Here is a 14826-nt window from a genome sequence, read left to right on the forward strand (position 1 = left end):
TTGTATAAACAGGTCATGTCAGTCAGTGCAGATATAAATATGGCTGGTGTGGGACATGAGAAATGTGAAACTAAAAACAGGAGTGCGTTCTCTGAGGTTGGTTTGAAGTTTCCTCAAACACTCCAGAAAACAGAATATGCCTGTGCAGGACTTGAGTTTCACTCAGTGAGAAATTATAGCTCTGGATTCAGTTTGTTCCTTTGAGCCTCTTTACAAGCCTATCCAGACAATGAGCTTTTTTCTAAGTGGAACTATCACAGAATCATAGAATTATACAGCACAGAAGAAAGCCATTCGGCCCATCATGTCCTTGCTGGCTCTTTGAAAGAGTCGTCCAAATTAGTCCCACTCCCCCGTAATTAAAAGATACCTACTTTATCTTTAACTCGGAAAATGAAATGACTTAATTAATCAGTGCGCTGTTATTAATTAACATTTGTAGTCTTATTTGAAGTAAATAAAGAAGGCTGATCTCAGCATATTACTTGTCACCCTCGGAACACACACACCATGAGGTCTCTGGTTCATCGGATTAAGGACCATTTCTCATTGATGGTCAGTCGTCAACAATACATCAGATATCTGATGTGCAGAGCAGCCTGCCTTTTTGCCAGTACATCCTCATTGAGAATTCCCCATTTCAACCCCAAGAAGGTGTACATTTTATTGTTCTCGAAAGAGCTGAATGGACTCAAACCTAGAAATCCAAGATTATGAAAACAGGGCATCCTTTTGGGGATCTGTAACGGTCATTGTTAGATCTAAACAGATCATTCCAGGGTCTTACTCAGATTCTATATTCAATTTCCTGTTGGATTTAAGGAGGTAGAAGGGAGTAAACAGAGAGCGGTGCTCTGCTTTGAAGTTCGCTTTTTATAGGTCAAAATACAATAGTTACTGTATATGCTTATGATATCTTGTGGCAAACTGTATTGACAATGAATCTAATCTCAAAGCCTTTGATCTGTCCAATTGGGATGCCAACCATGGATGAAACTTGGTCTCCTGGAAAGATTAGCTTCACTTTGTACAAAGAACATGCACGTGAGCTGCAGCAAAATATATATTTCTGAATAACAATTCAGCAAATGGGACCTTTGGCAACATTAAATGGAGGTGTGCATTTTAACAGAGGGCATTTTATAAAGTTGGCCCATTAGAAAACAAAATATGAATAAGCAGTATCCTGGACCTGGAGTGTTGGATTAAGTGGGGGTTTGGTATCCTTGAACGTCTTTCAGTGAAACACATAGAGCATGTCAGAGAGAATATTGGCTTGTTGTAACAATAGCAAATTGCAAAAGATTTAAGGTTTAAGAGCAAGAAAAAAGAGTTTCTTTCCTTTCCCCCCACTCTCACCCATCTGTAAATTTCTCTAATCCCTCCCTCCTTTCCCTTTTATGAATTTTAGAAAAATTCTCAATAGTACAGGTGGACGAGGTCCAGCTATCTGTATGAAACAAACCTCAATTGGGCCAAGTTACTAAGCAAGCTTTTCAAACATTTAACATTCCCATTTATCTAGAAGCTCAATGCGTCGTGTTGCTGCTCGCACTTCAGGAGGTCCTCTCCACGGACCTCCAATAGTGTTGATGATTGATGTGCAGCTGTCACACATCGTAGATCAAAACTTGCTTTAAAAAGAATAATCCCAAGACCTTCTTAAAGCTTCAAATGTCTTTTTTTTTACAAAATCTCTTATGAGGTGCTTTTCTGTTTTAAATATATATATATATTAAAAAACAACTCAGTTTTGAATGTCAGAACGGTATCAGGAAACCACAGCTGCTGATTCCCTTGTCACTCCTCATTTACTGCGGATGTGTCAATTATATGTGAGAGCAGTAAAAATCCAACTAAATCTGCCGTCTCTGGCACGGTGTAAGATTGATTTAATCCACCGCATAGTGTGCACCATCAGCGAGTATTAATTAGGCTTTGCTCGTAGGTCTGTGTGTGTGTGTTTGCGTGTGTGTGTGTGTGTGTGTGTGAAAGTGCTGGCCTCTGCCAGTCAATGTCAGGTCCTGGACAAGTTGTCGATACATCAATGGAGCTTCAGACTCTGAGGTGCGTGTTTTCAATATCCAGCTCATTCATAAAACACACTGTTTCGCCCACAAAATACACAGTCATTTTACTTTACAATATATTCTGTGAAGCGCTTTGAGACGTCTCAACAACGTGATAAAGCGTTATATCAAATGCAATGATTATTATTATTATTCATCTCAGTATCCATTGTGATCAATACAACCTCACTAAACTAAACTCACTGAACATGCAGGAATTCCTCAGCAACACCTAGCTCATTCATAAAACATGCTGTGTAGGCAGATGGCATGCAGACCACAAATACCAATGATATTTTTGCAAGGTCCCCACTTATTCAAAACTCTGCCGCCCCCATAAATCCCTTCCCACACCAGACTCCACATGACCATCACTCCACTCCTCGTCAGGCTCCACTGGCTCCTTGCCTCTCAGCAGATCGATTTCAAGGTCTTTATCGTTACCTATCTTTGGCTTGGGAACCCCAGGTTATGCAGTGGGATAACTGCTGGAGTTCAACTAACTAAACCACGTAGCTTGCCATTGAAAGCACGGACTGGCAAGCTCTCCACTGCTTGTCCATTTGCCCTTTACGGCTTTGGCTTGCAGGGTTAACATGAGCTGAGTGGGATGACTCCGTGCCCCCAGTGATTGATACGCACTTCCATGATCCAAGCTGGCTATGCTAGAATACTGCAGACCCGCCTGGCTTAAGGACCGGACTACTGAGACCATCACAGAGGGCTGTTGCGATTCCACCTCCCTTCCAACCTCCCCAGGAACGTTTAGAGTCGGATCAAGCATACTACTTTACCCCTCCCTCCTCTCAACAAAAATCTGTTTCAATCAGCATGGACCATTGCTGAGCCAGGAGATCATCTCTCCCAGATTGTGTTCTAATAAGACACAACAGTCAGTGGACGACACAACTGCAAACATTCTTCCACAGCATCAGATGGTGGAGTGGATATACTGAACTAAACCGCAGCATGCTCAGACTGATTAGTAATCGAGGCACAAACCGGATTTATGTTACGCACAAAATTAGAGGTTAAGAGCGGTGCGATAAATTGCCTGTGTTGATTTTTATATACTCAGTGAATCGTGTCATGTCAGCTCACTGCTGAGACAGGTGCTTTCAGCACAGTGTGTTTCTGATCATCTAACACTTGTAACGTGTTGTCCGACAATAAGGGTCTGCTCTCAGACAAGACAGTGGAACCAAAAGGTTTAGAGATGTAATGGGGGGCAATTTCAGGACAGATACCAGGACGTTTGTCTTTACCCAGAGGGTAATCAACTGGAACAAATTGCCAGAAAGTGATTCCGACAAAACAATAGATCAAATAATGTTACACCCAGCACCTGAACTCCGGAATGAAGAGACAGGTGAATAGTGCAATAAGAGTGCAGGATGGCTTGATGGATAGGGTGATTGTCCCAATGGGAGCTCAGGGCGAGTTGATGAAAGGTGAACGGTGAAAGCGCTCTGAGCCGCTGTCTGCTATATAAATGCAAGTTGTTGCTGCTGTTGGTGGTGATTGTCAAATGAGAAGAGGCTGTTGCAATGCAATATTTTAGCACCGGCAGTCACTGTTGCTTCTGTGATTCAATTTCGCACATAAAACAGTTNAAAAAAAATTTAATTTTAAAAAAACTTACTACTGTGAAATTAAAGTAAAATATTGGATATTTTAAGTTTTTTTTTATCCTTGAAATTGTAAATGCCTTACAGAACGGTCTGGAAGTATTTCTAAGGGAAGTTCAGTTCACCTATTGTTCTAATATGTATAGTGTTATGATTTTGTTCAGTCCAACAGAATATTGAATAAGTTGATACCGACTCGACTGTAATGATCAGCATTAAACCACGTCCAGCCTGCGTGTTTGTAAGAGATTGCCAGCCACCAACAACAGCGCTCACCTGTCTCAACCTTGGACATCTCTGTGTGATCCGTGATGGTGACTCTTTCCAAACTGATCAGGTAGTCAACGACCTTCACGCCTATCGGAGGCTCGCTGTGGTCCCATTCCAAAACCACCAAGGTGCTGCTCGGCTCGTGGGAAGGCGACAGTCTCAACCTGGGGAAAGGAAATTACCAGTGAGAACAGTGACCATTCAATATGGTAATCTCCCACCCCAAACCCCACCCATACATTCACAACTAATACCACACAAACACTGTCAATTAACAGTGAATACACACAGACACTGAACATAAGTGCACATAGAAACTGCCATTCTCAACGTTGTGTGGCAGTCTGACTCAGTGGTAGCATTCTCGCCTCTGAATCAGAAGGTTGGTGGTTTTAAGTCCTACATTGGGACTTGGTATCACTCCAATGCAGTGCTGGGGGTGTTGCATTGTCACAGGTGATGTCCTTTGGATGAAACTGAGATCCTTTCTGTCTGTTCAAGATCCCATGGCACTATTTGAAAAGAGAAGGGAGTTTCTCCCGGTGTCCTGGCCAACAAATCCCCAAATAGAATTTGTCACTCACTCCGTGGCTGTTTGTGGGACATTACTGTGCGCAACTGACTGCTATGTTTCATCCACAAAATACACAGTCATTCCATTTTATACTAAATCCTGTGCAGAGCTTTGAGATGTCTCGATGAGGTGATAAGGTGCTATATTAAATGCAAGGATTATAATAATAATAAACCTTGCATTTGATATAGTGCCTTATCACCTCTTCTAGGCGATTGCGCCCATCAGTGTTCCACAAACAATGGATTGAGTGGCCAAATTATTATTTTTTTAAGGGATAATTACCTCTGGAAAAGCGATCCGCCAATTGTCTAACAATCGGGTTCCTACTTACTGCTAGGTAAATAGCGGCATGTAGAGTAAGGAAACTTGCCCAATGTTTCGCCCTGCCCAGCAATCGAGTGCACTAACCACTAAGCTACAGGACTCCACATTATTATTATTATTTTTATTATTATTATTATGATAATAGAGACACTTTACATTAACAGTTAATACTACTTAGATATTGGCCTCTATAGGGACTGAGACTATCTACAGGATCTACATAGACATTGACCAACACAGCAAACAGCTAAACTAACTAAAACAGCTGGAAATGGCACAGAATCAAACACTCCAGATTCACTAACACAGGTATCAGTGATCAACCCCATTGGAAAAAAAATAACTTGGTCTGTACATACCTCACTCTGATTTCCACTGTGCTACACTTTACCATGACAGGTGACAGAGAACAAGAGAAATGGGAAGATATCTGACTACACACAGATGGAAAGAATTAATTCATTCACTGACCCGCTCGCTCACTGACTCGCCCACTCACTGACTCGCTCATTCACAAACAAAACATGAAGATAGGTATAAACCCTAAAGGTGCCGGGAAAGAAATGCCAAAAAAGATCCAGCATTCACCATGAACTTAGCCCAATGACCACTTGGAAAATACTGTATATAGATATGGAGACCCTTCAAAGATGATTGCTAATAATGCATCGTCTGTTCAATCACAGACGAGACTCAGTCACAGTGAGAGGACATCGATAAATCATTAAAATCTGATCACTGAATTCTAGATATGTCACCAATCCAAAGATTACAGTACAAAAGCATTTGATAAGTGGCTCAACACAGAAACAGCTTTACAAAAAAACACTGACAGCTACATTTATGGGTTTGTTTGTACCTAGCTTCATGTTTTATTTGTTATTCAGTGAAATGAATAAGAGGTTTGAGGAGGTATGGGGATAAGCCAGGCGGTGGGATTGAATAAACATCTTGCTCTGAGAGCCGGTCTAAATTTCTATGATTCTACAGCACTTAACTAGCACTCAATCACAGATAGTGAGAAAATCAACAAATACCAGTGTCTATCATACACTGTATCATGTGTAAAGGCATGTGTACCATAGAAATTTATATTTAGCCTTAATTATGAATTGAGAACAAATGAAAAGGATTTGTTAACTACATAATTCAGAGCATCCTAATCCCCCTCTACACACGTGGTGGGAGGGTGGGAATTCACACAGATTTTACTATAATAATATAATATTTTAGAACTCATACAGTCTCAATTTGAAGTTACTTTTCTGTAAGCTTCTTTTAAGAACTGGAGAAAACTGGCTGATTTCAACATTTTGCCAAATTCGGATTGTTCTAAAACGCCACGTTAATAATAAATAATTGTTACATTTTGATATAATGTTGGGAGAATGTCTCAAAATCCTTCACAGATTTACTGTGAGGTGGAGTGACTGTGTAGGCGAATATGACAACAGCCAATTTTGTGCACAGCAACATCCCACAAACTGCCATGAAATGAATGTCCAATTTTAGTTGGGGGATTTGGACCAGGACACAGAAAGTTAAGTCCCTTCTCTTTTCGATAGTGCCATGGGATCTTTAAGGTCAACCTGAATAGGCAGACAGGACCTTTAGTTAACATCTAATCTGAAGGACGGATCCTCCAACAATGCAAACCCCCACCAGCCCCCAACACTGCGTTGGGAGTGTCAGCCTCGACTATATGACTATATGTGGGCTGTAAACTCACAACCTGCTGACACAGAGATGAGAGTGCAACCAACTGAGCCAGGCTGACACACTTAATGGTGAGAGGGCAGGGTTTTATTTTGGAAGGTTGAGATTAAATGGCTCAAATCGCGTTCCTCATCCAAACCGCTCCTGTCATTTTACGATACCCCGGTCTCCAGTATAGTTGAGAGCACCCGAGTCCCATTGCCCATTGCACACAGAGCAGGTACGTACACAGGCTGTGGGAGAGGAGCGCAGTTTGGGAGCCCATCAGTGCTGAACGTTGTAGAATCACATCGGCACCAGTCGTCAATAACGTCACCACCTCCAGTGCACCAAAGCAAGCTCAGCATAGTTTCTTGGACGGCCTAAAAAACACAGGAACATGTCTGATCCGAGCCTAATCCAAACCAGCGGCACGATGAATTTTACACAGATTTCCATATACGCAGAAGTAGCAGACAATGAAGTACAAGGCGACAGGTATTGAATTGGAAAGATGCTGCCTTATACTTTCAGTAATGGATTGCTCAAAGAACAAAGCATGTGCCTTAGGCTGGTCAAAGCAATTCTTCGATCTTATGGGTCCGAGGCCTGAAATTCTGAAAATCTTAGCCTTAAGACTGCTATTTTCAAATTTGAGATTGTGGAGAATTTTGGAAAATTCTTAAATTCAGTCTTCCCTTGCAAACTGGATTGCGACAGTTCTTTTAAGGCCACATTTAGGAAGCTTTCTAAAAATTGGCACCATCTTATATTCTAAGATGGAACTCAAAGGCCCCAAATTTCTCATGATTTTAGGCTTAAGACCATGAGAAATTTGGGACCTCTTAGTTTCACCTTGCTGATTATCATAGAATCATAGAATTATACAGCGCAGAAAGAGGCAGTTCGGCCCTTCGTGTTTGTGCGTCTCTTTGAAAGAGCTGTCCAAATACCTATCTACTTCTCTCTTGAAAGTTGTCATTGAATTGCCTTCCACCACCCTTTCAGGCAATGTATTCCAGATCCGAACAACTCGCTGTGTGAAAAAAGCTCTCCTCACCTCCCCTCTGGTTCTTTTGGCAACTATCTTAAATCTGTGTCCTCTGGTTACCGACGCCCCTGCCAGTGGAAACAGTTTCTCCCTGTTCACCCTATCGGAACCCCTCATAATTTTGAACACCTCTATTAAATCTCCCCTTAACCTTTTCTGCTCCAAGGAGAATAATCCTAGTAGAAGAAAAAATATATTGTAGTGCAGTGATCTTCACAAGATCAAAAAATTGGTTCAGATGAAGAAGATCCTTCAACCCATTTGATCTCTTCACTCCATCCCCTCATCACAGGATCAAATGGATCCAGTGTCCTGGTTTCAACAACCCTTCCTGGCAACCTGTTCCGGTCGTTAATTACACTCTAGGTAAAGAAACACTTCCTGGTGTCTCTCCTGAAATTGCCTTTTGAAACTGCTATGTCCTCTTGTTCTACTGTCTTGGTCCATCATAAGGCATTGCACTGGGTTTACATTTTCAATCCATATGCAATTTTATGCACCTCTATGAGGTCCTCTCTGAGGCGCCTTCTCTCAGGACTCAAAATTGTGGTCGATGGGTCCTGTTACTGTATATAAACATACCTTTTGTGTTTCGTTGTCTGTGAATAGTTCGTACAATGGAGCAGTCTTTGTGACTTCCAGTAGAACGGGGTCTTCTTTCTCCTGGCTCTGTGTTGCATGGCACATGTGGCACCAGGAAGGGCAAGTTCCCCTGTGCCCACAATACATTCTGACTCCAGATGCCAGGAGCTCATCGCCAGAGTCCAGCAGGCTGGCAATGTAGGCTGGAAAGGTCAACGATTTGGGATCTTTCTCACGTTCCTCTGATTCATCAGACGGTGAATTGCCTGAGTGAAAAAAAATAAGATATTATAACCGCGCTGTTTAAATGGGAACAAACTATCAGGCGTATTAGGAAGTAATGAAGTGTGTAATTTATATGGCTGTAGATGTATTCATCTTCATGCTTGATATCTTGGGAGAATTAAGGAACATTATTTGGTGACTGCCACAAATTTAAGAGATCATGATTTAAGAAACACCGGAGATTGCAACTTATATGTTATATGAATGCCACAAATGACCAATAATATCTTTATCCCTGTTTGCACGTCTATAATGTAAACGTGTGGCAGAATCAAGAGGAAAGATCAGAATTGGATTGAGCAGAATGTGGTTGGGAACATGGAGTACTGCAGAATTCAGAAGAGCAAGGTATGAATGGATTATAATTCTTAATAATCCCTACATTTCATACATACATAGCAAACACTATTTTAGCGAAAGAGTAGTAAATGTACGGAACAGGCTCCCTAGGGAGATGATAGAAGCAGAAAGTGTTGATTCTCTCCAAAGCAAATTAGGTAGATTTCTTTTAGGAAATAATATCTTGGGACACAGTATATAGTTGGGACATGACATGTGCATATGACTGCCAGGATGTTGAAGGCGAACTGGATGGACCTTGGTCTTCTTTCGTCCAGCAATTCTTATGTTCTTATTTTTGGGAGGACATCTCAAAGTGCTTCACAAAATATACTGTGACTGGGAATGTTGTAAGGAAATGTAGTAGCGAATTTGAGCACAACAAAATCTTGTATGAAGCGAATGGGACATTGGGAGATCGATGGCCAGGACACTGGAAAAACTTCTCTTTCCGAAAAGATAATAATAATCCTTGCATTTTATATTACACCTTACCACACCATTGAGATGTCTCAAAGCGCTTCACAGGAAATACTGTAAAGTGGATTGGCTGTGTATTTTGTGGGCACAACGTCACACACAGATTGTCACACAGTGCGACTTAGGAAGAGTTAAATAGGTTAGGTGGAGTGGGATGAACTAGGGTGGAGTAGATTTATTGATTCAATGGTTGACAATATAGAAAGGGTTAATAAGAATGGAGAGTCAGACTAGGATGATTACAAGGATATTACACAGCAGCATAACTGATCATTGAAAGGCTGTTTTCACTTTTTTCACTGTCCAAAGGAAAAGATTTCTTAATAATAATAATCCTAATGCTTGATATGGCACCTTATTTTTCTAGGAAGTGTAGGGATTGTCTATTTTAGGCAAACGTATTTTAGGCGAACATGATAGCCAATTTGCACACAGCAATGTCCCACAAACAACCATGAAGTGAATGACCAATTTTTTAAAATTTTAATCAGGAAATTAACAACCAATCTTCCCTGGACTAATATAAAAAAATTAAAGGGGTTCGATAACTCGTGAGGTGCATGCACTTACACACAGGATCTTTAACGTTCACCTGAATGGGCTGACAGGACCTCGGTTCATCTGAAACTGCAGCACACCCAAAGCACTGTACTAGTCAGCCTAGACTATGAGAGTTCACAGCTGATGTGGGGTTCAAACCCACATCCCTCTGACGCGATGCTGTGTGAGTGCCACTAACTGAGCCACGCTGACACCTGAGTGCCAATTAGCAAGATTCATCAATGTTTCTCTCCCTGTAACACTGTGAACAGTCCCTGGGATATTTATCTTCAACAATAATAATGAATGGCCATTAACGGATCGACAGCATTTGTCTAGTCACTAATATATGAGGCGACAGTCCATCTTTTCCTAGTGGAGTGATAGGTCTGAATGATTTGCCTGTTCTGAGTATTCAATCTTCTGAAAACACTCTATGCCTGTCAGGCTGATCGCTCTTTGTTAAAAAAAACAATAGTACCACACTTTTTTGTTGTTTTCCGAGATGATGATATTAAAAAAAAAGCCATTTCGTTTTGCTGGAACGATCTGCAAAATTTCCTTCAGCGGGTTTCAGACAGATAATGAGAGACTTTTAGCTTCCAACAGCAAATCAATAGCAAATCATCAGAATAATCCCTGTACTGAACTTGACCTGCTCAGCCTAACAAGTTTCCCCACATATGTTCTGAGTTGAATTTTAGATTTCTCCAATGGACTCTGCTGGAGTTTGGATTTCAAGACATCTTTCACAATTAGCGAAACGGTCTCCATTGCTCGTGTTTGCCTGAGGTATCATTACTTGAGCATTAATTCCCATCACTGGAATTTGAAATGGAACCTCGATGGAGTGCACTGGCACGTTCCTGACATCCCAGAGCGTACCCTTGTCGTTAATCAGGGTGGCAAATTTCCAAGCCATGTCACTCCAGCCTTAGGGAAAACAGGCCTAATAATCCTTGCATTTGATATAGCTTAGCTTCTTATCACTCCGTTGAGACGTTTGAAAGTGCTTCACTGAATGCATTGCAAAGTGGATTGACGGTGTATTCTGTGGGCGAAATGCGGCAGTCAATTGCACACGGCAGTGTTCCACAACCAGTCATGGAGTGACCAACCAATTTTTTTGGGGGGTTGGGGTGCATTATTACCCCCCATGGAGTGATCTGCCAATCGACTAATGATCGGTTTCCTACCTACTGCTAGGTAAACAGAGTCCTGCGGAGTAAGGAAACTTGCTCAAGGTTTCACCCCATTCAAGAATGGAACCCGGGTCCTCTTGCTTGTGAGGTGAACAGGCTAACCAGTACCTCCCTCCATAGGCACATTTCCTCGCTATTTTTGTGTTTCCCTTCCAGAAACATAACATAACATTTACAGGTTATGGAGGCAGTGGGTGGGCCAGATCAAATGGAGGGAAGGGGTGGGCAGAAATTGGGCCTTGGGCCACCAGTTGGCCCACCTTGATCTGAGACAATGAGCTGAATCTCCACTGACATGTGGCTTGCACCCTGTATTCACCCAAAGACTCAAAAATGAGAGGGCTTCTAATTGAACCAAACCAACAAACTCACAGCCACGCACCTGGATGTTGCAAAGAGAGATTTCAATTAAATACTGTGGGTATTGGGTTGTTTGGGTAATCCAATACTTGACAAGGTCAATGTGATTACTTTAAACAGAATAGGATTAGTACCTTTAATAACCGTCACATTACTTACCCCAATGAACTAACTTCCAAAATGATACTGTCCTTTATGTACGTACCAAATACAAATAAGAGCTCTAATCTCAGCTGTAAGGTGGCACCTCTGTCAATCTTAGGAAACCTCTGTTGCAATTAGTTTGTTCCAATTTCACTAAAAACTGCAGGAAGATGGATGAAATCTGATTGATGGCACTTAATATTAAAACAGTAATAAATTTCTGGGTCTTAGATACAAAATGTGATGTGATTGAGGAGCTCAGATGGTTTAAATATGGAACAATGTGATCGCTGGGAGTGAGTTACAGGTTAAAATGCAATCAAGGAGTGAGACTGATTAGGAATGAGCTCTGGAAACAATAATAATAATCCTTGCATTTGGTAATCTGCTTTATCATGTCATTGAGATGTCTCAAGTGCTTCATAGAATATATTGTAAAGTGAATTGACTATATATTTTGTGGGTGAAATGTGGCAGCCAATTGTGCACAGAGGTGTCCCACAAACAGTCGTCGATTAAGTAACATTTTTTTTTAGGGCTTAGTAGCCCTGGAAGAAAACCACCAATCCACTAACAACTGGATTCCTACATACTGTGAGGTAAACAGGGGGCGTGTGGAGTAAGGAAACTTAAGTAACGTTTCGACCTGCCCCGAAATCAAACCTGTGTCCTCTCACTTGTGAGGTGGGTGTGCGAACCACTACTATGGGATTGGAGTAAATCAGTCCATGTTTGAGTTTGCATGGCATGCACACGATGAATGGAACAGCCTCGCTCTGTGTTAAATTTCGACGCTCAACAACAACTTGCATTTATATAGCGCCCTTCACGCGGGGTAGTGTCCCTGAACGCTTAGTTGTCGGCAGTCTTGTTGCAGCTGTGCAGCGGTAACGAAAGTCAACGGAAGATAACATGGGACCTAGTCATGCTGTGTTGTGCGGCTATAATCTTCAATGAAACCCAGTGATGTGATTTTCACCGACCTGCATGTTTGTGGGCACTTCTTTAATGCACTGTGTTGTTTGCTCAGTGACTCGGTGACAGCAAGCGCAGCTGGTGCAATGCGTCTGGGCTTGGGAGATGAGGTAAAATTAACACCTGGCTCTCACACTGTCTGTGAAGCCTCTTCTCAAACACCAGTGTAATGAGGCGCTGTGGGGGCAGGTATTGATTGTTTTTAAGATCCGGAAAATCAGTCCGCAGAACTGTGATGATCCTTAGTAAATAACCAGTCAGCGCAGTCAACAGTGAGTGCAGCTGTCTCGACAGTGGGATAAGGGTAGAGGAATCTATTATGTAGCCTGAGCCACAAAAAGCTCTCGTTCATGTGTCTCGGTCTATTTAACCTTTAAACTATTGGCAGAAATTCCAGGCTTCCTGGACTCGCCATTTTTTTTTGTGTGTTCTTATCCCACACCCTGTGACGCTTAAACAAACCCCAAATTTGTGGTAAATATCAATGGGATTTTTAGCGCTCACTGTAACATTCACAGTCTAGGCTGACACTCCAGTGCAGTGTTGGGTGCAAGCACTCTGAGACTCTACCCTCTGCGAAGGGTGCTATATAAATACATGTTGTTGTTGTTGGGGGAGCACTGCATTGTCGGAGATGCAGCCCTTTGTATGAACATTAAACCGAGGCCCTATCTGCCTGTTCAGGTGCATGTTAAAAACCTCATGGCACGATTCAAAAAAAGGGAATTTCTCCTGTTGCCCTACCTAAAAATCCCCTAAATTAAATAATAATAATCCTTGCATTTGATATAGCGCTTTTCATGTCTTCTCGACGTCTCAAAGCGCTTCACAGAATATGCTGTAAAGTGAATTGACTGCATATTTTGTGGGCGAAACGCGGCAGCCAATTGCGCACAGCAGCATCCCCACAAACAGTCGTGGATTGAAAATGACCAATTTATTATTGTTTTTGGAGGGATTATTATTAGGCGTGTGGAGTAAGGAAACTTGCGCAAGGTTTCGCTCGGCCTGGAATTGATCCCAGGTGTCTCGCTTGCGAGGCGAGTGCTCCAACCACTGAGCTACAGGACTTCATTAACTTCATGGTTGTTTCCGGAAACTTGCTGCAGGCAAAAATGCCTTTGCCTCCAAATACACAGTCACGACACTTGACAGCACTTTGAGGCGCTTTGTGACAATGTCACAAAATACACAGTCAAGCCACTTTACAGTATAGCCTGTGAAGCACTTTGAGACACCTCAACAACATGATAAGACACTTTATCAAATGCAAGGATTTTTATTATTACTAATATTATTATTATAGGCACTGTACAAATGCAAGGATGATTACTTACCTTCTATAAACACTTTATGAATGCTCATTCAGTTCTCTCTTCACGCTCCCCTGTATTATCACTGTCCTATTTCTGAATACTTTTCTGCAGCGCTGTTTTTCTATTATTATATGCTTCACTATGAACATGACAATTGGCAACCTTCACTGCTCTCTATCTGGGACATGGGCTCCTGGAAAGTCCATGGGAAGCAGACGCATTTTACTCCACATATAAAAATTGCTCAATCTGGTCATTGCAGATTCCGCAGTCATCTTCTGGGGAGGTCTGAAATGGAACATGTTGTTCTTTCATCAAGAAGGGATCTCATCTCTTGGCTGAGCAGGATAATTAGCGCATCAGTGTGACAATTCTATTTCTCACTCCACTTGTTCCCGTGACCTCTCTGAATGATATTGCCCCCCTGGTGATGGCTGGGGAGAGGTGTCGGCTGTGCATTCATGGCAACGTGGAAGTGAATTCAAATTGCCCAAATTCATATCTACTAGTGAAGTTTAAAATAATAATAATAATAATTCTCTTCACAGCTGTTTGTGGGACAATGTGTGTCAGCCTGGCGCAGTAGTAGCACTCTCGCCTCTGAGTCAGAAGGTTGTGGGTTCAAGCCCACATAGTCTAGGCTGACACTCCGTTGCAGTGCTGCATTTTCACAGGTGCCGTTCTTCGGATGACAAGGTAAACTGAGGTCCCATCTGCCTATTCAGGTGGTGTCAAAGATCCCATGGAACTATTTGAAAAGAGAAGGGAGTTTCTCCTGGTATCCTGGCCAACAATACCCCCAAATAAAATTGGTCACTGACTCCATGGTTTGTGTGATATTGATATGTGCGAGTGGCTGGTGCGTTTCACCCACAAAATTACAGTCATCTTGCTTTATAGTACATCCCGTGAAGCTCTTCAAGATATCTTGATGACATGATCATGCGCTATGTCAAATACAAAGATTACTATTATTATTGCCATGTGCA

The 14826-nt window shown here is 41.9% G+C and overlaps 1 protein-coding gene across 1 annotated transcript in view; it reads right to left on the minus strand.

The window, feature by feature from the left end:
- The window catches only part of astn1 (astrotactin 1), a 620426-nt gene that overhangs the window by 4326 nt on the left and 601274 nt on the right, over nt 1-14826 (minus strand). Inside the window, 3 exon segments of the mRNA XM_042334960.1 lie at nt 3974-4131; nt 6813-6946; nt 8197-8462. Of these exon segments, the coding sequence (XP_042190894.1) occupies nt 3974-4131; nt 6813-6946; nt 8197-8462 (558 nt within the window).

This window comes from Callorhinchus milii, unplaced genomic scaffold (assembly GCF_018977255.1).
Source record: "Callorhinchus milii isolate IMCB2004 unplaced genomic scaffold, IMCB_Cmil_1.0 Scaffold5, whole genome shotgun sequence".
NCBI lineage: Eukaryota > Metazoa > Chordata > Chondrichthyes > Chimaeriformes > Callorhinchidae > Callorhinchus > Callorhinchus milii.